The sequence below is a fragment of the Pteropus vampyrus genome, unplaced genomic scaffold (genome assembly GCF_000151845.1).
Source record: "Pteropus vampyrus isolate Shadow unplaced genomic scaffold, Pvam_2.0 Scaffold300, whole genome shotgun sequence".
Lineage (NCBI taxonomy): Eukaryota > Metazoa > Chordata > Mammalia > Chiroptera > Pteropodidae > Pteropus > Pteropus vampyrus.
The window spans coordinates 2,021,599-2,045,583 of record NW_011889081.1 but is presented as its reverse complement, the minus strand read 5'-3'; the positions used below and the strand labels follow the sequence as shown (position 1 = coordinate 2,045,583).

General features: G+C 42.9%; 3 protein-coding genes across 17 annotated transcripts in view; 2 read left to right on the top strand and 1 right to left on the bottom strand.

Moving 5' to 3' along the window:
* Positions 1-2,251, top strand: part of ZNF263 (zinc finger protein 263) — a 7,334-nt gene extending 5,083 nt beyond the window's left edge. For all 4 annotated transcript variants that reach the window (XM_011376531.2, XM_011376533.2, XM_011376532.2 and 1 more), the window contains one exon: positions 186-2,251. In XM_011376531.2, coding sequence (XP_011374833.1) covers positions 186-1,351 — 1,166 coding nt within the window. In that variant the 3' untranslated portion in view covers positions 1,352-2,251. The remainder of the gene's footprint in view (positions 1-185) is intronic.
* Positions 1-23,985, top strand: part of ZNF75A (zinc finger protein 75a) — a 27,913-nt gene extending 3,928 nt beyond the window's left edge. Inside the window, exons 1-9 of one of the 8 annotated variants that reach the window (XM_011376537.2) lie at positions 12,559-12,719; positions 14,068-14,582; positions 15,660-15,855; positions 16,560-16,651; positions 16,935-17,061; positions 18,111-18,208; positions 18,493-18,619; positions 20,517-20,627; positions 20,808-23,985. In XM_011376537.2, the coding sequence (XP_011374839.1) occupies positions 14,172-14,582; positions 15,660-15,855; positions 16,560-16,651; positions 16,935-17,061; positions 18,111-18,208; positions 18,493-18,619; positions 20,517-20,627; positions 20,808-21,487 (1,842 nt within the window). In that variant the 5' untranslated portion in view covers positions 12,559-12,719; positions 14,068-14,171 and the 3' untranslated portion in view covers positions 21,488-23,985. Of the gene's footprint in view, positions 1-12,558; positions 12,720-12,917; positions 12,990-14,067; positions 14,583-14,731; positions 15,856-16,559; positions 16,652-16,934; positions 17,062-18,110; positions 18,209-18,492; positions 18,620-20,516; positions 20,628-20,807 lie in introns of those variants that run through there. The other 7 variants (XM_011376539.2, XM_011376538.2, XR_002776540.1 and 4 more) reach the window with 7 other exon arrangements.
* Positions 7,002-12,717, bottom strand: TIGD7 (tigger transposable element derived 7). 5 transcript variants are annotated; one of them, XM_023521252.1, is made up of 2 exons: positions 12,607-12,717; positions 7,002-10,119 (listed from the first exon to the last, which is right to left on the bottom strand). In XM_023521252.1, the coding sequence occupies exon 2, from the start codon at positions 8,783-8,785 to the stop codon at positions 7,136-7,138; it is 1,650 nt and encodes a 549-aa protein (XP_023377020.1). In that variant the 5' UTR covers positions 8,786-10,119; positions 12,607-12,717; the 3' UTR covers positions 7,002-7,135. The 5 variants fall into 5 exon arrangements, with proteins under 5 accessions (XP_023377020.1, XP_011374836.1, XP_011374837.1 ...); XM_011376534.2 differs by lacking the exon at positions 12,607-12,717 and adding an exon at positions 11,236-12,435; XM_011376535.2 differs by lacking the exon at positions 12,607-12,717 and adding an exon at positions 11,796-12,435.

The window sequence follows — 23,985 nt, the reverse complement described above, 5'->3', positions numbered from 1 at the left end:
CTAAGCAATGGTCCTACCTCTTATCCAGATGCCTCTCTAGACCACTTTCTCTGTATGGGGAAGACAGGAAACCGAGATAAAACCAGACTTTCTGGACTTCTGACCTACATGTAGTAACAAATGTAGGATTTCCTTTTCTCTGGGGTAGAAATAATGTAGAGGTTTGTTTTCTCTCACTCTGCCAGGGAAAGAGAAATTTGAGCACCAAGAAGAAAGTGCTTTGTCCGTTTCCCCTGAGAGCATCCATCCACAGGCACTGCTGCCTGGCCAGGCCGTAGGGAAGGTGCCCTGGAGTCCTGAGCAGGGATGGCCTGGGGACAGGGCAGAAAGGCATTGGGAGCCTCCCCCAGAGGATCGGATGGAGCAGTCTGTAGTAGGGGCCACAAGTTGCAGAGAAATGGGGCCACCAAAGCAACTGCAGCTGAAGAGGCTCCATTTATGTCCCTTGTGTGGCAAAAATTTCTCTAACAACTCAAATCTAATTAGGCATCAGAGAATACATGCAGCAGAAAGACTGTGTATGGGTGTGGAGTGCAGTGAAATCTTTGGTGGCAACCCACACTTCTTGTCACTACACAAAGCACACTTGGGAGAGGAGGCCCATAAATGCCTTGTGTGTGGAAAAAGCTTCAGTCAGAATACCCACCTGATTCGCCATCAGCGCACCCACACAGGTGAGAAGCCCTATCAATGTAAAGTATGTGGAAAAAGCTTCTCTTGCAACTCCAACCTCCACAGACACCAGAGAACACACACTGGTGAAAAGCCCTACAAGTGCCCTGAGTGTGGGGAGATCTTTGCTCATAGTTCCAACCTCCTTAGGCACAAGAGGATTCACACAGGAGAGAAACCCTATAAGTGTGCTGAGTGTGGGAAAAGTTTCTCTCGCAGTTCTCACCTTGTCATACATGAAAGAACTCATGAAAAAGAAAGGCTTTACTCCTTCTCCGAGTGTGGGGAAGCAATGAGTGACAGCACCCCCTTTCTTACAAATGGAACCCACAAGGCAGAGAAGAAACTCTTTGAATGTTTGACTTGTGGGAAAAGCTTCCGGCAGGGCATGCACCTCACCAGACATCAGAGAACGCACACAGGAGAAAAACCATATAAGTGTACTCTTTGTGGGGAAAACTTTTCTCATAGATCCAACTTAATCAGGCACCAGAGAATTCACACAGGAGAGAAACCCTATACCTGTCATGAGTGTGGAGATCGTTTCTCTCACAGCTCCAATCGGATTCGTCATCTGAGAACCCATACAGGAGAGAGACCCTATAAATGTTCCGAATGTGGAGAAAGCTTTTCTCGGAGTTCACGCCTTATGAGTCATCAGAGAACTCACACTGGATAGAAAGAATGGGATTTCATTTTGCCCCAGATAAGGTGCTATTCAGAGGGTCCTGTTGTTGAGAGCTAGTATTCCTTGCCAGCTCACCAAATCATGTGTGTTTTTTTTTTTTTTAAAGTAATTACTATAAAGAGTAATGGGTGGGAGTGTGTGGGGGTCATTGGGTCATTGCAAAGGAGGTGCAGAGGCAGCAAAGGATTAGCATAAAAAAAAATTCTTTTTGAACTAGTGAGGATGGCAAGTTTTTGAGTTAACCTGCTTAGGGCAGAATTCTCTATGAAGTCTCCTCTGTCTCAGGGTGCACCTACCTCCTTGGTATGTTTAACAAAATTGTAATTTGGATGCCTTACTGTGTGCAGTATCTTTCCCAGCAACTTTGGGAATCCATTTGATTTTCCGTTACTGCTTCCTTACTTAGGACATTCAGGAGCATTTGAACTCCTGAGGCCCTTGAGGCCAAAGAAGAGACTGAGTCTCCTGGGAAACCAGAATTAGGGCAAGGAAAGACTAGTGGTGGGTTGTAGCTCTCCTGAAGGCCCTGATAGGGAAGCCTCCACAGTGCCCCTCAGTGGCCTGACAGGAGGGCCCATTGGTAGGCCATGCATGTAAATGTTGCCTCAGACACAAAGGACCCAGAGACCTAAGGGAAATAGTAAGATGGAATTTTTATGTCAGCCTAGGAAATCGCAGAGGGAACCAGAGTCTGAATTAGTCTATCTTTTGCAGAGATCAAGACTTCCCCAACCTCTGTCAGAGAAGGATAAATAGCTCTGGAGTCCTCAGGGAGTTCCATGTTAGATGGGTTCCCTGGGAGACTTTGAAAATGTGGATCTTAAGGAAATTAGGAATCATGCCTTTCCCTGTTGGAAATATGTTTGGATAGTAATAAATATCTTAAAGAAACATGAAAGTGTGTGACTCTTTATTGAGGGCCTTTGTCCTGCCGTCCAGTGTTGATCTTTCTCCTATCTGCTTAGGTTGGAGGACTTGCTTTCTCTTTGTGGTCTTACTGGGTTGGTTTGGAAGGGTCCAACAATGGTAGCAGCATATAGGTTGAGGTAGGTAGGTGGTAGCACTGGCTAGCTCCAGGCTGGGACTACTATGTGGTAACAAAGGATCAAGCCCAGTGGCTGCTTGGGGTGATATTATAATGGTCTCCGAGGTTTTTTTTCCTTCTGTGGTATACAGCAGTAAAAGCGCCTTTGATTCTTTGTTTACAATGTTTATTTCTTGTGAAGTAGCTGAAAGAAGATCTGGCTATTCAAAGACAGGATATTTTGGTCTTGCAATGAGTCCCAGGAAAAGATGGTCCTGAGAGAACTGAGTTATTGCCCATTATTGGGGGGAAGATATGTGGGGAGGGCAAAATTATTAGGGGAAAGCATTATATTTTAGAATGAGGAATCAAGAATAGGAATTCTAGGAGTATGTGTCTGTGGGAGAGGTAGAATACCAGGAAGTATCCTAGAAGTAGGACATTCTGATGCCAGGAGAACATCAGGAAAATATCTAGCTGTTCTTTGGGAGGAGAAGATGAAACATTCCATTGGCAACCAGCTATCAAATATAGCAATTTTAAGTGAAGGAAACAACCCTATATGCTTCACCCCTTATCAGTCTTGTCTCAGCCCTGCCTCAGTTTGAGTTTCTCCTTGGTTTTCTGAGCCAATTTTTAAAAATCTTTTTAACCTTCTCATTTCCTTTCTCTTATCCACAAGAGGGCAGTGGTAGTGCGGGGGGAAAGGGGATGGGATTTTAGAAAGATTAATGTAGCAGCCACAGTGGTAGGGGCAGGACAGAGGTGATGTGGCTGTTGGTGCCATAAAATGGGTGGGTGGTATCAAGTTAACATTTTAATGCACATAGGCAACCTATGTGCATTGCTAATCTCACTAGAATGGAAAGCCCCCCTCCACTCTCCTTCCTCCCTCCCCCAGTAATATCACCCATGTAGATTTTATGATGTGGGCCAGCTAGCTGTTGGTGTTCCTACTTGGAGCATTGCAGCTTGAGGCTTAGAGCAACAAGGACCCCCAGGTATTTGCTCTTAGCACGAAAAAGACTTTCAAATAGGAGCCTCCACCTAGTCCCCAGTCTAGCTCCCTTTCTAGCAAATTTCAGATACTTAAACATTTAGAACAAGAGCCTGGCACAGAGAAAGTGCTCATCTATTTGTGCCATCTCTGGGCAGATAATACTAGCAAGATTTTCTTCCAAGCACCTGGTACTGAGATCAATATAAGACCACACTAGCAGGAACTTCTGTCTGCTATTGACAGGCAGGATTGATGCCATCTTCCCTTGTAGTCATACATACAGGTCAGAGGCCCTCACTGCAGGCTCCCGTGAGGCCACTGCAAGGGATGGCCAAGTGTATACTTTTTTACATTCATATTTCTACATTACACACATACTTTTTCACATTATACTTTTCACCTTCTAGTCCCTTTGTAAAAAGAAACCATAACAGATTCCAGTTGGCTTTTATGTCAGAGGGAGAATGATAAAGACCCCTGCCCCCTTGGTCCAAATGGGCACAAAGAGATCTGGGAGATGTGGCCTGACCCTGAGCTATAGCCACACATCCTTGTAGCAAATGTAACACAGGAGACCAGAAGAAAGGCTGAGTGGAGAATCAGTAGTACATTTAAGCAATGTGAAAAAGCCTGTTAGAGGTAGACTGAAAAAGCAGAGACAGAAATAAGGACAAGGCCTGTAGCACCAGAGACTGGAAAAAGTGCTAAAACAAGCACTACATTGTTTATTTTCCCCCCAGAAAAACCCATCAGAAATCACTTTTTACTGCAATAATGAATTTATGGGTCTCAACATCATAATCGGAAATTTACTGTTGAATTATTACATTGTCAGCTGATAGAAGTTTGGAAGTCAAAATCACCACTGCTTTAATTTAAGCTGGTTGGCCAGCCAGAAACACATTGTAACTTGTAAATGTTTCACAAGCATATGAAAGAACGAAGTCATGTAAAAGGTCTTATTAATGTGTGTTACAGGAAGCCAACTAACAAATTTATTAGCAGTAGGAGACTTCCTGTCATGAGCTCAAGAATAGTAAGATGAATGAAAGTAAAAGTGCATTTATTAGAAGCATTTCTTTTATCCTTCAATCTAGTTTGCAAGAACTTCTAATTTAAACTTGATTTTCATTCTTGAAAGGGAGACTGATAATTTTTATGTAATTTTTACTAAGAAGGTCTAAGTCTTGCCTGACTGATGCGCAGTTAGGCAGTGGGAATGATCTAAGTAAATTCAACAATAACAAAATCGTTGATGAAAAATGACCACAAAAAATTCTGAAATCTTCCAGTTAATGCCCTCAATTCATCACTGAGACACCTTGAATGTCCCAGAAGCTTCAGTCACGTGAAACCAGGATCCAAACTTGACCCAGGAAGATGTTAAGATTTCCCTAGACAGAAAGGGTGGGGTTTATTTCTGAAATCTTGAGGTATGTTTTAGACATAATGAGGAACTGCGTTTGCGGTCTCCATCCCCAATTCCCCTCAAGGAAGGAAAACGCTCTAGAACCTGGGTGTGGTTTCCACTCCGAAAGTGAAGCTACTCTTGAGCGGATTCCCCGCTCCCCTGGGAGGGGCTCCAGCTTAACGTTTAGGAATCCTGCCCCAGCCATTGGGGTTTCTCGGAAGAACTGTAGTCCTCAGGAATGATTTCCAGAACCAAAGATTTAAGCCCTTTCTCAAGCTGCAGCAAAGCGAACAAGTCTGTGGCTCTCGCAGCTTAGCCTTCCGCGGGCATCGTGGACAGGGCGCCGCTTCCCTAGATCCGCCCGCATACCCCATTGGATTGATCTCACTGGAGACAACTCTCGAGAGGATCCCCAAAAGAACAAGGGGCTGATAGAGCCTCCTGACAACGCTTTCCACACCCTCCGCCCAGGGCCTCGGGGCTGCCTCTGCACCCGCCCTCCGCTCTCAGCAGCACTTCCCCTAACGCCTACCCGCCACCAGCCACCAGCGCTGTTCCCAGAGAATGCGATCCTGCGTAGACACCCCGCCCCTCTGGCCACCACTCCATGGCTACATGGGCGGCTCCCTTCCTTCGAGGCCCGCGCTCCATCCGAGACCCCGCCCACCCCAGGCGCTCTGGCCCGCGGGCTGGAGCTCTATGGCCATGCCTGGCTGCATGCTCCCCGCAGACTCCAACTACCAAGGCTGAGCCTGGCCACTTAGCCGTAGGGCTTCCTTCTCAGTCCGCCAGAGCAGATACTGGTGGCGTGACAGCGCTCTCCGAATCCTCCCGTCCCTCAGGTGCGCGTGCGTCAGCCCGGGGCCAACAGCGGGGCTGGGCTTCTGGGCAGGCTCTCTCCATCCAGCAAGAGGTGAGCGTAGAGCTGTGTGGGGATGGGTACCGGGAAGGGGGCGTTTCAGGGCCCCTAAGTCGGAGAGTCATCTCATTTTTGTTTCAGTTCGCAGTGGCTACAGGGTGGGGAAAGGATGGGAAGAGAACAGGAAAGGAAGGCAGGGACACTAAAGAGGTGCAGTCGTCCAGGCATGATGTGATGGCAGTCTGGGCCAGGACGCGAACAATGTGGACACTGTAGATGAGACATTCAGGAGGCAGAGGGGACAGGACTTTACGTGGGCCCAGTCCTAGGTCTGAAGTCCTAGCATGATCCCGAAGGGCATTGAAAATTTGGCCCCGACCTGTCTTTCCTGCCAGCTGCTCCTATAGCAAATATCCAGGGACCTAGCAGCTTCCCAGGGAGATGCACTCTCACACCGAAGAAACTGTACTCACATTTCCCTTTGTCCAGACTGCCCATTCCGTCCTCCCACCCCACTAAATTTTAAAGCCCAACTCAAAAGTCACACATGACCCTTTCAGATACTTTTGCTATCCAAGCACTCTCAAAGCCCTGTCTATGCTCAGCTTTTACATATCCAGCAGTGATTTGTTCCTATTCGTAATCTTTATAATTCAGGCCTAAATGCCTAATGCAATGCTCTTGTGCCTGGCATGGAAGAGCGATATGAAGTTTCCAGAATAAAGTGGTACTTTTGAAAAGGTTATGACTGCCGGTCATTTATTCTGGGAGTTTATTGCCAGAATAAGATATTTGATAGAGACTCAAAAGGAACTCTAGAGCTGTCCAGTATGCTCATCTTAACATCTCCTTCAAGATCTTCCACAAATCCATTCTACCCCATTTGGTATTCTTCTTAATACCAAAGCCTAAAATATGTTGACAGTAAGATATAAAATTGTATTTACAGTGTAATCTGCCTACTTTAAAAATACTTTAGCGTTAAGAGACACTATTGTTGGTCAATAGAATTTGAGTGCTTTTTATCTCTATATATACACACATATATATCATCAGCATGTTATTTCCACAATAAGAGGAAAACAAACACTAAATAGATGGTAACAGATTTAAGAAAGCAAAGCATGTCATACTATTAAACTGAAAACCAAATCCTTACCTTCTTAAAGGTAACTAGAACTAGTCAGAATATAGTTTTGTTATGTGCTGTGAATACATTAAGATAGAATTTAATGCTTTTCCCACATCCAGTTCATCTTAGATAATCTGGGACAGTAGTTCCTCATTATTCAGATCCTGGTCTAAAACAGAAAAATATGATACACTTATGCATTTAAAGAAACAAACTTATTGTTTACAAATCATATTTTTATTAATATATAAATGGGCATTGATATGCAAAATGAGGTCAGTTGATAAAAACAATGACAGTTCACAATAGGTCTACATCATATAACTGCAGAAATCTTTAAGCATAAAATCTAATTACTAGAACCAGAAGTTGAAGGCATACTGAAGGAATCCTTAATATTATGAAGCCTAGGTTTCAAAAAGCTACCAATTCTAGAATGAACTCTGCTCTGGAACTGTTTCTTGATTATTTCTTGTTGCATCTCTTTCAGTGTGAAATGGAACCTTTGATACTCAGGTGTGACATCAACAAAGTCAAGAAGGTAGTCCAAACTCTTTCTTACAGCAGATAACTTAAATTCAGCAGTCTGCTTCTCCATCCCTTCTCCTTTCTGAACAAGTTTCTTTGTAATCCCACCTTTTGATTTTGGGGGACTACCCTGTTCATCATCTCCATTTAACCACACACTATCACCATCCAGCTTGGTTTCCAACTCCCCACATTTCTCAAGAATTTGTCCATAATCCCCATCTTCTAATCCTTGAAGATCATATTCAGATTCCTTTTTGTAAAGAAGATTTTCCCATGCATTTGCTATAGTTATTTGTTTTACTTCATCCCAACTCTTTGCCCAGTTAAAAATTGCACTTTTTATGTTGTAGATTTTAATCTTGGAAACTCCCCTTTCCCCTTTATCTTGCTCATCATCACTTTCTTCAAAAATTACAAGACTCTCTTCAAGTTGCTTCCACCTATAAAGTCGTTTGCAGCTTAAGATCACGCCTTGATTCATTGGCTGAATTAAGGTTGAAGTGTTATGGGGAAAGAACATGCATTTTATTCGACCATCTTCACTTATTAGCGATTCAGCAGAAGGGTGAACTGGGGAACTGTCCAGAAGTAACAAGGCCCTGACGTCCTCTTCATGGAATCTTAGAACATTAAGCTGAAAATGCCTGACCTCAGGAACAAAATTTTGAAAGAACCATTCTGAAAACAATTCTCTGGTGAACCAAACATCTTTACTAGGTTTATATATCACAGGTAATGTACTTGTGTCTTCTTTTACACTTTTGGGCAGCTTTGATTTTCCAATAATGATAGACTTTAACTTATGAGTTCCATCTGCATTTGCACATAAAAGAGCAGACAAGCACTCTTTGTTTATTTTCCTCCCTGGCAGGCAGATATCTTTTCTGCTTGCCTGAGTGTTTTCTGGCATTGACTTCCAAAAGAGGTCAGTCTCGCCTCCACTGTATAGCTGAGCTAGACACAGTTTCTCCTCTTTGATAAGCATGGACAGTTTTTGTCGAAATGGCTCAACATTTTCTGAAACTGAACTTAGGACTTGTTCGGCACATACTTTTCGGTTCCCAATTGCATGCCTATTTCGAAATCGAAAAAGCCAACCAGTACTAGCTTTGAAGTCTGTTCGCCCAAAACACTGTGCAAACCTCTCTGCAGCAGACTGAAGTTCCACACCTCTAACAGGCACACCAGCTGAGCGTTTCTGTTGGTACCACATGTAGACTGCATCATCCACATCACCATATTTGGCTCCTGTTGTCCTCTTTCTTTTCTCAGCCCCAACTAATGGCATGTCCTGCTTCAGTACAAAGTCCAAAATCAATTTCTTATTCTTTTTAATGTCATAAAATGTTGATTTACTGATTCCAAATTCATCCATTACACTTTTAAGAGATCGTCCAGCTTCAATCCTACTGAGAACCTTCATTTTCTCCTCCAAATTCAATGTTGTATATTTCCCTCTCTTATTCATACTGAATTTGAGTTCAAACAACTAACAGAAAAAGGAAAAGCCTTACTGAATTGGAAAAAAATTTAAAGACAAAACCAAAAAACCCCAAACTAGCTCAGAGCCCCAAGGGCACAGGCATTTGTACTGAAGGATAATGGGCTAAAAAGGATAAGGGCTCAAGACCAAAGTGCTAGTCTAGAGGTAAAGGTCTTATGAACTCAGAAACTGCCCCTGGCAAAGTCTTCTCTAGCTGTTGCTCCTGCAAGACGTGATGATCAGTTTTTAGAACCCCCCTGCTCTTCCTCTCCCTTGATAGATATAGCGGCACTAGTCGGGAACAAGAATATCTGCATACTCTCTGTAAGTGAACACAGGAAAAGACACAAAGAAAGATGTGCCCACAAGAACAGACCCAGATGAGAAAAATCTCAATAAAAGCAGTGCTTGTGTAAAGATGGGAGTATGAAAGCATCAAAGGCAAGTACAGAGTAATCCTGTGTAGCAGAGCTACAGTGAGGCTTCTCTTTCCAAAGGACCTGATTTTATTTCACTGCCAGAAAAGAAAATGGTGCTCATATTGCTCTGTATTAATGTTCGCCAGGCAGCAGTCCATACAGCTAGATAAAAACTCCAAGCTACCCTGACACTGGGCTGTCTGGAGAACTGGAATTTGGTAACAGTTGTATAGAATCTTTACATGAAGAAGAAAGTAGTTTCTGTTGTCCTTATGAATGAAATCCAACTTTTAATATATTCAATATAGCATTCTCAAGGACTAGCTTTAACTTGTTAACCAAGGTAATCTGTTAAGTATGTAAATAATTTGTTAGTGGCACTCTTCCACTTTCAGATCTTCCTTGTGTACGTCTGGTGTATTCTCAAGTGTTATTGTTTTTTTCACTGAAATTTTTCCATATTTGAAATATTAGCAATTCTTAGAGGTGAGTCCAAAAGTTTTACAAATATTTTATGATAAATAAAAAATTTTAAAAGATCTTTCCTTTTGTTTTCCTAAATTTACATTAGGGTTTTAAATAACACAATTTTATATGTGAGACTTTATTTGGTTTCTCTTCAGTATGGATTGTATTTAATTTGAACCAAGACTCAATTTTTCCAGTGCTTGTAGAAATTCAAAAAGTTTCTCTACTGGTGTTTCTGATCAATTGTTCTCATAAATCCTTCTGTTGGCAAACTCTTCTGTATCTCAGCTCCCTCAAATATTCCTTTCAGGTCCTCCTGGTGCTGCCCAATTCCATTCCATGTTCTACTCTAGATTAATTTCATGGTTCTCATTCCAGATATACAATTTCATAGGAAGTAACAAAAACTGCCACTTTCTTCCATTCTAAGTGCTATGAAGAAAAAAAACACTATGTCAGAAATGAGGGAAATGATTAGTATTTCAGTTTTTCTCCCCTCCTTTAGGGCAGAGCTTGACTGCTTTCATTTGTTCCTCAACTATATAGAATTCTCACAAGCCTCTTATCTAAAGGAACCCAGAAGAATCCATTCAATTAGTTTTCCTCTAACATTTGTTGCAAGAACTAACTGCTTTATGGAGCACTAAGGGTATCATGAAAAAATATCACAGATAATAGGATGTGGAGCCAGTGACAGGCTAAGATCAAGCAACTTTGTGAAAGAGGCAGCTATAACTAAGGCAATACTAAATAATAACTATTATAAATGGAAAAAGAAGAATAAAAGTATTTGTCAGCCAATAGCAGCACCATCCAGCCAGTCACCCAGCAAAAACATTCAGCCCACTACAGCAGTTATGTGATGTCTCAGAATAAATTCCATGTATTTGTTTTCATTGCTTCCCATCTGTGCATTCATCATTTCTCATACGGTGCCCAGGAAGAGGAAGGTGAAATCAAAAGGAAAAACTTAGGGGACTTTTACAGGCTCCACAGCAAGAGTTATGAACTATGACACCAAATTTCAATGAAAATCATCAGTGGCCCTCACTCACTATTCACCATTTTGTGACTCGCTTCCTCTTCTTCCTTTCACAGGGTCTCTTCTCACACTTTCTTCTGCCCATCTTCCCTAACCAACTCCCAACTCATGTTATGAATCAGGCCTGCCAATGACATCCGAGGGCACTGGTGGCAAAATTTCATTTATTCAATTTAATAAGTTCCAATTATATGCTCGGCTTTGGGCCAGATCATGATCTCAAGGCTAAGAGCATTAATGTCCACTAGTTCTGAGAGGCTAGAAACTATAATGACTTGGAGAAAGTAAGTTCCAACCTGACTGAGATTCTAAGGAAATGAACATACTTTAAAATACATGCAAGTGGCTTAGGCAGATGCTTCTTGTTATCTCTTCTTTTATCCTTTTCTCTCACTCAAAAAAGATCAAGAACTATGCATCAAAGGAGTGTAACATCATTCTATCTAAAAACAAAAATAGTATAATGGCTGTTAATGGTCTCTTTTTCATTTCCACCTTAAACTTACCTCTAGATGAACTGCCCTGGAAAGAAGATCTGTCAAAAACCCTCAAATGATGTTCCAGGATGTACTTTATTAAGTGCAATCTCTTCACTTCCGTTCAAAGCACTTAGATCCACATGAACTTATTTTCTAACTTTCCCTAAATGTAGCCCAATTACACTTAGTAAAAATATACTAAAGATGTCACTGTACTCTTCCCAGCTTGTCAAGGCTTTGCTCTTACTTTTTCCTCTGCCCACACCCTGCTGCGGGCAAATCTCTCAAGGTCTTTTATGATTTTCCCCAACCGAAAACCAACTTCCATTTCCTTGGACTTTCTGCAGCTTTCAGATTATGCCCTACCTTTTCCTACCCTGTGTTACTGATAGCCATGAAATTGCCTTTGTCCTTTGCCAGATTTCTCAATTCAAAGGCATTGTCCTGCTGACTAACACTGGCTACACCTAGTAGACTTAATAATCCCTTGACTGGTAGAGGCTGACACTACGAAAACACTGATAACTGGAACATTAACAAACCGAAATAATCAAGATTCCTTTAAATATGATTCAGTAAATATGTACCTCGCCAGACACTGCAGGAGATACAAGATGAAAAGATTCCCATTCTCCAAGAAGCATGCTGCAGTGGAAAAAGGAAAACCGGGAGCCTAAATTCCCAGTCTAGAAGCTACCATTGGTAAATTATATGACTCTGAGCAAGTCACTTCTTAGCTTTCAATTTCTCTGTCATGGAGAACTATAAATGTAACCTATCTCACAGGTTAAAACCTACCTCACAAGAAAAAACAAAATCGTTGTGAGGAAAGCGCGGCCCAGAAAAGGGTACAGATTACTCAAGGCCGTTGATCCTGAGCGAGACATGCAGGCCTCCTCCTCGAGGAGACTGAGACGAACCCCGGGACGATGGCTCGTCCGGCTGGGCTGCAGGAAAGCCAAGATTACCGAGAGCGCGAAGGGGTGACCCTTACCGGCGGGACCCCCTATTACCAGGCCGCCCGCCGCTCAAAGACTACGCAGGAACCACCCGGACGCCTAACGTCTCACGATCCAGACCGCGAGACGGCGACAAACGCCGGCAAAGAGGCGCGCAGGACCCTTCTAGGCTCTGCGGCCTGTAGACTCTTTGGCATTAACTCTTTCGGGACCCACGGCCGAATCAGGCAGTACGCCAGTTTCTCCCGCGAAGCCTGAAGCCGCCGCAGTTGGACCGCAGGACTGCACGGAGCCCCCCCCCCGGAAGTACTCCACTTCCGCTTCCGGTAGCAGTGCGGCGGCGGGCGGGGGGGGGGCCTCAGACAAATGCGTAGGAACCCCACCAGTAGGGGGAGGGGTTCGGAGGGTTTTTGGTGGTGCTGGGCCTGCGCCCCTTTACCTCCCGTCCCGACTGGCGCCACGCTGAAAGCTGCGGCCGTTAAACAGCGATTCGAAGTACAGCGACTTGCAGTTGAGCGCGCGCGAGAGCGGCTTCCACAACCAGCTGTCGAGGTAACCAAGAAGCGGCTCCCTTTCGGCGTCGGCTCCGGAGAGCTCCCAGAGAGCCGCTGGCGGCAGTTCGGCGCTGCCGCAAGGTGTTTGGAGGCGAGGCAGCCATTTTTTGTAGCCGGGCGGCCGAAGCCTGCGGCGCGACTGTCTAGAGCAAGGCCGGCCGTGAGGCTACGGAGGCTACCTTTTCCTGGCCTGCGGCTGGAGCCCACTCGGACACTGCCGCTTGCTCAACGCTTAGGGGCGCTTATCTGCCGTCTAGACGCGGAGCAGGTAGTCATGTCCCTCTTCTCGCCTCCCCTGGCGTTTCCTTTGCGGGCTGATGTGACCGCGGGAGAACCGCAGTTCAGCATCAGACAGATCAGCTTTTGCTGATGCAAAATCATAGGACGCGACCCCGTGCATCCTGAGCCGGGATGGGCAGCAAAGAGCCAGCCGTTTGTGAATACCATGGCATCCCGGACAGAATCTCCATGCCGGTTCTCCTGCATCATCACTTCGGGGAGAGTGAGACGCAGGAGGCTCTCCTCAGCCTCGCTTAGAGAGGTCTAATAGACCCTTAAAGAAATGTAAAGTCAGCAAAAGGGTCACCTAATCATCACCAACTGCCATTCTCTTCTTTTCTGTGACTTGATTTTGTATAAACATTTTATAAGGAAAGGTCGGGTGTAATTTTTCCTAGGTCAAATAAATTTAAAAATACAAGTATAAATCTTCTGCATAGAACCCTTTATACATCTTGCAAAGAAGTGCCAAAGAAGAATGTTGGGCGTCTGGTACTTAATTGGGGGATACTTTCTGAAAAAAAAAAAAAAAGGCTACTTTTTTCCTAATTATTTCTTCTACTCTGGTCTCACTGTTTCAGCTCTTGCCAGTATTCATACAAGAATAGGAGAATCGCAAATGTTCCACAAAGTGAAGGCTTCTATCATAGGAAGATGAAAGGTCATAGAAGTTGCATCCTCTTTTGAAAGCAGAAGTCTAGGATGACATGTTAAAATTTAAGAAACTCAGAGTGTTCTTATCTGCCGTTGACTTGGAGAAGATGGGATAGAAATTCATAAATGAAATCTTTGGATAATCCCCAAACCCCTTGCAGCCAGTGGGTGCCAATTTTCTTACCCACCAACCTTTCTTGTTTTATTATTGTTTTCTTGAGGCAAAGTCATCAGTTGGCATTTGTCTCCAATGAATAATATAAAGAAAAGGAGAGAATCAGAGGGCCTGGCAGTTGTTTCTAAAGGGAAAGCAAGGCATGATGTTTGCTGTTCATTTTTCTCTCATAAAAACTAGAAAGTTGTAAAGTTCATGTGACTTTCTTATTGATATGCACTTTTTTTTCTGCCCTCAGTGCCTTAGGAAGAAGATCCTTTTATTGATTTTGTTCCAGACAAGACTGAGTTGTCAGAGGTGGTACTGGTGGTGTGTCCACCACAGCGAACTGTTCCAAGCAGAATGATGACAGTAGATCTGAAGGTGACTGAGTATCTGAACCCTCAGGTCAGGGCTCTGTGGGAGACCAAAGGACCTGTGACAGAGAGCTCCAGTCAGAGTAAGAAATGTATGGCACAAAAGGACAATCTCATTTCTGAGAGCTCTCGCCAGCACTTCCGGAGCTTCCACTATCATGAAGCTGCTGGACCCCGTGAGGCAGTTGGTCAACTTCAAGAATTATGCCGTCGGTGGCTGAGGCCAGAGATACACTCAAAAGAGCAGATCTTGGAACTGCTGGTGCTAGAGCAATTCCTGACCATTCTGCCGAAGGACACCCAGACCCGGATAAAGAAGCACCATCTACAAAGCATTGAGGAGGCTGTGGCCCTGGTAGATCACTTGCAGAGTGACTCTAGTCAAACAAGGAATGGGGTGAGAAGAAAGATTCCTGATACATTCAATGAAATAGGATGAAGATGGATATATGGAGGGTGGGGGCAGTTAATTGAGAAATAACATGAAATAGGTCAGTGACCTTAAGGCTATCTAAGGCAAGACCTGAAACTACAGACCCGAAGCAATAGTCATTCCACAGGTTTAGGTGATCCTGGCAGAGGCTTCCTTCGTCTTAGAGAAAAAGTTTTGCCCTATTTGGAGCCAGGATGTATGAGGGTAATAAGCCCAGGATGGCTTGGCCCGGGAGAGTTGATGAGGAAGGGGCAGATCCAGAAAAATTGAGGACATGTAGAGATCAAAGGAGAGGATAGTAAAAAGGAGAATCCAAATGAGGATTGCAGAGGAAAAAAAAAAGGGAAAGATTTGGAAATCACAATAGGTGGCTGAGAGAAGAAAAATGCTGAGAGGTAGTGTCTTTCATACCATAGATAGACAAGAGCCTCCACTGCCCACCTTCAGTGGTTGGTCCTTGCCTCTGCTAGTGAGTGGGAATCCAGGGTATGCCACTTGGCATGTGGCAGCATATCACCTGGCTTCAGGGCAAGGCATATATGGTTGGTGTCAAGATCATTTGGAAGGAGGTTGAAATCAGACTCTCCGCTTTTCTTTTCCATTTCATCCTCACTCTCTGAAAACCTTTCCTGGCCTTTGGGAAAATGTGGTTGTCAAGAGAGTGCTTTTTAGTCAATTTCTTAATTTTTTGAGAAAAATAGAAGAAGAAACCACTGCAGTAGGAATCTAAGTGAGGAGAGAAAGGCTGTCAAGGCAGTGTGTGAGCAAGTGGCCTACGTGACCCTACTCATGGTCCGAGCTGGGGTCTGTGCAGAGGGGTGGAGGCTACTGTATTGGAGGGCTGGTAGTAGCCACACCTTTTTTCCTAGATTTTATGGATAGTTCTTTATGGAAAATTGGTGGCCCAATATCTTTGTCCTTCTGTCATTTCCTTTCCTTCATACTTCCCACAATCTGGGCTCTACAATTTTTCCTCCATCTACCACCAACCCCCAAAACTAAAGTAAGTTCTGTGGTAACAAGGATGGAAATTATTTCTAGGTTGCAACCCATGAGCTGAGAAAGGAAGCAGTGCTCTTGGGAGAAACAGCAGAGGCCCGAGGCTTCAAACTGAAGCCAGCAGAGCCCCAGCCAGTGGGCATGTCCCAGGATGAAGAATTTTGGAATACATACCAGGGCGTACAAGAACAGCTGAGCAGAAATACTCATAAAGAGACTGAGCCTGTGTTTGAGAGGGGTAAGGAGCTTCATGGTAATTTCTTTCTGCTGGGAGCTGTGACCATAGTTTGTTCTGCTAGAACATTGTGTGCTTTTTCTGGAGGCCCAGTGCTGTGGATCTACAAATCCAGTGATGCTAGCAATTATGATGCACCCGCCTCCCTGAAAGTGGTGTTAGAATAGACCAGCTGTGGGTGAAAGTGGGGGTTGGCCTAAGGTACAGAAATACCCAAACCACAATGCCGTGGTAATTACATCATAAAATGTTCCTTAGAAAAGTGGAAAGAATTGGGGGCACTTCATCATCATAAAATACTGGAGTTGGGATCAGAAATGAGCTCTCAGTAGCAGAATATAAACAATTTTGTAGCAGGAAAGAAATAATAAATGATTTTTTGAAAACTACATTTATTGTACACTGGAGTCCCTGAGTACTTCATTTTCAAAATGTTTAATTTTTATCTAACTCAAAACAATTTATGTCATGCGAAGATAATAAAAAGGGTTTTTCTTTTATTAATTTCATTCATGGGAACTCGGGAAACTGTTCTAGGGGCTAGTAGATACTTGGTTCTTACTAGCATTGAGAAGGCTACTTGGAGGTATCACACTTAAAGGAGTCCCATCTCTACTGAAAGAATCAGGATCGTCTATATTTTAGAAATGCCCTCAGGATGTTCGTAGACGTGAGAGAAGTTTCCTATGGCTCTTTTCCACCCACAGTTGGGCCTGCTCACCAGATCCTAGCCTTTCCTGAGCAGACAAATGCCAAAGACTGGACAATGGCACCTGAGCTCGTCTTGCCTGAGTCCCAGGTGAGCTGAGTTTTCGAGCTGTTTAGCACTGTCTTTCCCTACTGCCCATGAGCCACACTGCCCTGCAGGTGCTCAGAGGCTTGTTAGCCCAGAGGTTTTCCCTGGGGAACTGGACACCTCCCAGGCTGTTTGCTGATCCCTTACCTGCTACCTTTTGGCTTTCTCTTTATCATATGTGCTGTTCATTCCTTCAGTGCCTAGCCTACCATGCAATTCAAGGGCCAAATAGTAGGGCTGCTTCTAAAGTGACAGGTACTGAGCTGAAGCCCATTCTCTGTTTTAGAGCTTGTTGACATTTGAAGAAGTGGCCGTGTATTTTTCCCAGGAAGAATGGGAGTTACTGGATCCCAGTCAGAAGGCCCTCTACAATGATGTAATGCAGAAAAACTATGAGACTGTCATCTCCCTAGGTAAAGATTCTCCCATTCTCTTTATGTAGTAGTTGAGTAATTGATCATGCTCTCATCTTACTGGGAATGCACTCCTGTGAGTGAGTCTCTGTTCCAGTAGCTAGTCAGCTCTCAACTTGATAGTATATGTGGAGAAAAGGTGTATCCAAGTCACCTGGGAGCTTTTCCCAAGTGTATATGCTTATTATCCTAAAATTCTTGATCCCTCCCTCCTCTCTCCACTCCAAATATACTCCATTGTCTTTTTATTTCCATGAATTCCACGACCATTTTCCTAGTATTTCAGGCCAGAAAAGTTGGGTCATCCTTTAGTCTGATCTTGTCATCCCCTGCCATTAATGCATCCGGAGTTCTCTAGCTCTACCTTTACACCATAGCCTGAGTATACCCATGTCTTATCCTCTTATCCCATTAGTATTCTAGTCTAAGCAGTGACTTCTTTAACCAGGTTCACTTTAGTAGTTTTCTAACTGGTACCTCTGCCCTTCCATAGCCTGTTTTCCACAAAGCAGCCAGAGTCTTTTAAAAATTGATAAGGTCATTTCTTTGCTTCAGAACCTTACAATACCTTCTCACACATTCAGATTAATGTCCAAACTCCTTAGGAGGCGCATAGGCCCCTCCAAGGTCAGACCCTTACCTCCCTGTCATCTCTTGCCACTTGTGCCCTGGCTCCGTCCTCCTCAGCCACACTGATCTTCTGATGTTTCTTTAACTTGCTATGTTCACTTTTACCTTTTCATTTCATTTACCATACACACTGGACTCTCTGAGTATGGCATTTTCAAACACATTAAGTTTTGCCTGGGTGAGAGCAATTTATGTCATGTGAGGAAAAAGATGAGATTTCTTTTTATTGACCTCACTCATGAAAACAGGACAGTCAGTTGGGGAACTGGTTATAAGGGCTGAGAAAGCCACTCCTACATACCTTGTAATACTTATAAAGGAGTCCCATCTCTACTGAAAGAATCAGGATCGTCTATATTTTAGAAATGCCCTCAGGATATTCATAGACATGAAGGAAGTTTCCTATGGCTCTTTTCCAGCCACAGCTGAGCCTGCTCACCAGACTCTAACCTTTCCTGAGCAGATAAACACCAAAGACTGGATAATGGCTCCTGAACTCTTCTTGCCTGAGTCCCAGGTGAGCTGAGCTTTCAAGCTGTTTAGCAACTGCCTTTCCCTACTGCCCATGAGCCACACTGCCCTGCAGGTGCTCAGAGGCTTGTTAGCCCAGAGGTTTTCCCTGGGGAACTGGACACCTCCCAGGCTGTTTGCTGATCCCTTACCTGCTACCTTTTGGCTTTCTCTTTATCATATGTGCTGTTCATTCCTTCAGTGCCTAGCCTACCATGCAATTCAAGGGCCAAATAGTAGGGCTGCTTCTAAAGTGACAGGTACTGAGCTGAAGCCCATTCTCTGTTTTAGACCTTGCTGACATTTGAAGAAGTGGCCGTGTATTTTTCCCAGGAAGAATGGGAGTTACTAGATCCCAGTCAGAAGGCCTTCTGCAATGATATAATGCAGGAAAACTATGAGAGTGTCATCTCTCTAGGTAAAGATTCTCCCATTCTCTTTATGTAGAAGTTGAGTAATTGATCATGCTCTCATCTTACTGGGAATGCACCTCTGTGAGTGAGTCTCTGTCCCAGCAGCTAGTCGACTCTCAATTTGATGGTATGCGGAGGAAAGGTGTATCCAAGTCACCTGGGAGCTTTTCTTAAGTATACATTCTTTATCTACAATCTTGATCTCATTCTCATTTTTCCTTTAAAACTCTTATCCCTTTCTCATCTCAGTAAAGGGCAACTCCATTCAACCAGTTGTTCAGAACAAGAAACATTCTCATCATAACCAGCTGTTAATGAATCACTAGTCTCTTGGCTCTGTCTTCACGGTATAGCTTGAGTCCAACTATGTTTCATCTTCTTGTGCTGTTAGCGTCCTAGTCTAAGCCAGGAGCATCTCAAACCAGATCCACTTCAGAATCTTTATAACTGGTACCTCCTGCCACCACTCTTGCCCTTTCATAGTCTCTTTTCAATGCAATAGGCAGAGTCTTTTAAAACCTGAGCAGATCATGTCATTTCCCTGTTTCAAAACCTTACGATGACTTCTCATCACATTCAGAATAATATCCAAACTTCTTTCCAAGGATCCTCCAGGATATGGCCTTGTCTTGCCTCCCTGCCCTCATCTCCTGCCACTCATGCCCTTGTTCAGCCCTTCTCATCCACACTGGTCTTGCTGTTTCTTCAACTTGTCATGCTCATTTTTACCTTCCCTATCCCTCTACCTGGCACATTTTTGTGCCACATGTCAAAACTCACCTTTAGGTCTGTTCAAATATCACTTGCTGAAAGATGCCTTCCATATACTCTTTTCTCACACAGCTTCACAGAAGCAGAATCTTAAATGCTCTCTTACTAAGCTTTAGTTTTGTAAAAAACATTTATCGGACGTGGTTCCATAGTGTAGCAGTTAGCATGTCTGCTTTACATGAAGAAGGTTCTAGGTTTGTGCCCCAGTGGAGCCATGGTCCATGGTCTACGGCCATGCCACCTTGAACAAGCCCAATGTCTGATCTCGGAAGCTAAGCAGGGTCGGGACTGGTTAGTACTTGGATGGTAGACTACCTATAGGAAGACCAGGTGCTGAAGGCATAAATAATAATAATAATAAATAAAAAACATCACTTCTTGAGATTTTGTTTATTGATGTTTGATTGTCTCACTGTCCCAGTAGAAGATAAGTTCTGTGAGATCAGGGGACTTTGGCTTGTTCCCCACTGTATACCTAGTTTACAGAGAGTGCCTGGCATGCTGTAGCCACTCAATACATATTTGTTGAAAGACTGAATGCTGAATACTTCCCATACATACTTGGCAATTTGTATTTAGGAAAAGTCCACTGATTCTGGTCTGTTTCATCCAACAGGATGTGAACCAGTGAGCTATTGGAGTGATAGAAATCCTTACAAGCCCAGTGTCTGGTGCTCTAGTGATAAATAAAAAAATTGCTGTAATTATGATAGGAATCACTTGTGTATATGATACCCAATCCACTGACCGTTGGCTCTGCTAGACCTGGTCTTATTCAGAGTGAGTCTTAAAGATTTAAGAGGATTAACCTGTATTCCATGCAACCTCTAGAGTTTGGTTCCACCTTGGTCAAATATGGGGTATTCTTGGTGGCAGAAGAGGGAGAACATGCACATGGTTCCTACGCCCTCTGTCCTTTACATCAATCAAGCTAGGTTTATTTCTCATCCTCCACTTTGCTTCTCCACCTACAAGTGTAGTATAGTGTAAACCTGATGCCTGATATGAGCAACTAGTCATTTAACTATTTGGGGTAACTGTAAAAGTGTTCTTGGTTCTTAGTAAAATAGTCTGGAATTAGTGAACCATTGTTAAGTTACCAGTCGTTGACCTGAGTTTCTTCATTTACAGCCATATTTGTGCTTCCCAAACCTAAAGTGATCTCTTGTCTAGAGCAAGGGGAAGAGCCATGGGTCCAAGGATCCCCGAATTTAAAGAACAATGACAAGGAGCTGCCTACAGGTAAATACACCATGGGAAGAGGAGAAATGTGCCTTGATAGGAACCTTTGTAAGGGCTTAACATTTTAAGATTCTACTTACCTGTTTATTAAGAATCAGAGATCTTTGAATTTTTCTTTCCATTTCTGTGATTTTCTTGCTCTGCCATTCACTTGGCTGATTCTTACATTCATTCTAACAGGATTAAAGCTCAAAAATGACACTGAAAATCATGAGGCAGTATGCCTTTCTGACTTAGAAATACAAGCACCAGGAGACATAATGTCAAAAAAGGCCAGAGTGAAAGTTCCCCAGAAAACAGCAGGCAAAGAAAATTATGGTGAGATGCACAGGATGGGGAAATGGCACCGAGATTTGCCAGCAAAGAAAAGAAAGAAACTTTCAACCTGGAAACAAGAGTTGCTGAAACTTATGGTTCGTCACAAGAAAGAACGTGCAGGAGAGAAGCCTTTTAAATGCCAGGAATGTGGGAAAAGCTTTCGAGTTAGCTCTGACCTTATTAAGCACCAAAGAATTCATACTGAAGAGAAACCGTATAAATGTCCACAGTGTGATAAGAGGTTTAGATGGAGTTCAGATCTTAATAAGCACTTAACAACACACCAAGGAATAAAACCATATAAATGCTCATGGTGTGGGAAAAGCTTCAGTCAAAATACAAATCTACACACACATCAAAGAACTCACACTGGAGAGAAGCCCTTTACTTGTCATGAATGTGGGAAAAATTTTAGTCAGAATTCCCACCTGATTAAACACCGGAGAACCCACACAGGTGAGCAGCCTTATTCCTGTAGTGTATGCAGAAGAAACTTCAGCAGGCGGTCAAGCCTTCTTAGACATCAGAAACTCCACCAGTGAAAGGAAGATTGTCCAGTGTCTTCATTCTGAACAAATTCAAGTGGAGCTTGACCCTAAAGTTTATGAAAAAATACAGAATTATGAAGCATAAAGATTTTTCATCAGTGAAAAATTTGGAGACATAAACAGGTGTCCCAGAAAGGAATCAAGGTTGACTCTGCAGTACATGTATTTAAGTTGTACTACTTACCCTTTTTACTTAAACACTTCAGGGAATCCCTTAGCAAGAGAGGTATCTGAAGAACATTCTAAATAATAGAAAAAGCTGTTTGGGATTGTACCTGGCAATATAGCAAATATAGCTTCAAATAGCATATGCAGCCATGAATCAATTAGTCTTCAAAGGTCACAGAGGTAAATATTGTTGGTTTTACATTGATCTCCCCACCCCGTCTTTAAACACATGATAGAAATATTTGTACCATGGTCTTTCATAACAAAAGCAATAATATACTTGTTTCATTGCATGTCATTATCTTCAGGGTAGCAGGTTTCCAATTTCAATAGTCTCATGGGGGCAGAAATGAATTCTAATGTAAAGTTTTTAAGAACCAAATTGGATTATCTTGACATCGATTCCTCGAACTTTTTATGAATTGAATTAGCACAATATTTACTATGATGAAATCATATTTACTTCACCACTAGGGAATCTGCCAGACAACTAACTAATAACGCACTATCTTATGCTTCTTACTGGTGCTGTTTGAAAAAAGGAAAACATTTCTAACGAGATCAGATGGAAACGGGTTGGAATATTAGCCATGGAATATATGTTGGATGTAAAGAAGAATTTTCTGCAATAATAAATTAGATTGTTTTCTTTCCTCACGATGTTAGTAGGATAAAATAGCCATTAAAATTAGCACTTTCATGAGGCCTGAAAGAAAATTAATGAAAGTTCAGGATTAACTTCTCAGTTATTTGTTTGTGTGCTTTTTCATTTGACTTTTGTTTGTTAAGAATCAGGAGAGAGTTACGTTTGAGAAGTGGAGCATGTACTGCAGTCAAGATTCTGTGGTTCACTGGCATGATGGCCTAGGAATCCAGTTAGCAGGAGACCAGCTTTCTAAAAGGAAAGTTTTGGGAACTGATGCTGAGTGGTTGGCAAAAGTTGGTGAACCCACATCTATTTTGGTTGTCTTACACTGTAAACTATTAAGCAGGAAGGGTCTACCAGCGTCTGTTTTCTCCAGCACACTATTTAGCAGTAGCTTTAGATAATAAGTTTGATAGACTGCTGAAAATCTCTGTAGGCTTCAGATTTTCTGATAACTCACGCTTTACAACAGTGACTCAAATGTGTTCCTGTTAGAGCTTGTAGGTAGTATCAGAAAAGGGGTTATATTATGTCTTCCAAATCTCTTATTTTATAAACAAGGAAGTTAAGCCTCAAAGAGATAGGTGGACTTTTTCAAGACCCCATAGCTAGTGGGTTTGTTGGCTGTCACTTGGCTTCATTAGACAGACTTGAAGACAGGTTTAACAGGACTGATCTGTATGTTATCCAGAACCAGCTTGGATGACATTGTATTATATCTATTTCCAGCTTATAAAACATTCTTGTTCCTTGATTGATTACTGAAACACTCTTAAGTCTCCATTTTCTCTATGAAATAGAGAAACACTCACCTCAGGGTTGATCTGAGGATCACAGGGATTCATGAAAGAAAAGCACCTACCAGCCTGGCCAACAGTAGATGCTCAGTCCATGTACATTTTTCTTTCCTTTTCCTGTGCTCCCTAGATATGTTGGGAGGACTGACTACATTAAAGAAGCAGATGCGTTTGTGGCTGTTGCAGCTCTTGAGTAGCTGAGCACTGGTGGTTGTTATGCTGACTTGATTTGGTCCATGGCTTCAGTGCCTTTTGGTGTAAGTCACCTGAGCTTTGGTCTTGTATGCTCAGCAAGATTTTACTTTCTTTCCCAAAATTAAATATACCAAGTATTATATCTTAAGCACAGCCAGCTCTGAAGCTCTGATCTACGTTATTCTCACTCAGCACCCTCAGCTTTAGAACCCTGGGACTCTGTCTTTTTTTCCCAAGATATGTGTGAATTTCTTGCTCGCACTGCATTCATTCATTTAATTTAATGAAGGTCTATTTTGTACCTAGGCTGTGTTCTAGACCTAGGATATAGTAGTGAACAAAAGACATCTTATCCTATGGGGCTTGTAGTCTTTTGAATAGTAAAATGGAGAATGGTTATGCATTTCTGCTTCTTGTAGTTAGACAGGGTTATGAGGTTTTGGTCAGTGGGTTGTGAGCAGAAGCCTCATTTCTGGGCTGAAGCATTTATTTGTTGGTACAAGACTCTGTATTGCTCTCTTTTCCTGCCTCAGTCATGGAAGCACATACAGAGAGAGGAGTCTTGAGATCAAACCAACCTGGAATGCTGAGTCCCTCACATGACCGATTAGCTGTTCTAGTGAATCCCTCAGATCTGTAATGTACCTTGTGGGAAAGAAAAATAAATTTTTGTGTTTAACCACTGA

Excerpts from the sequence above, each read along its gene's own strand:
- TIGD7 (XM_023521252.1), bottom strand. The coding sequence starts at position 8,785 with ATGAATAAGAGAGGGAAATATACAACATTGAATTTGGAGGAGAAAATG.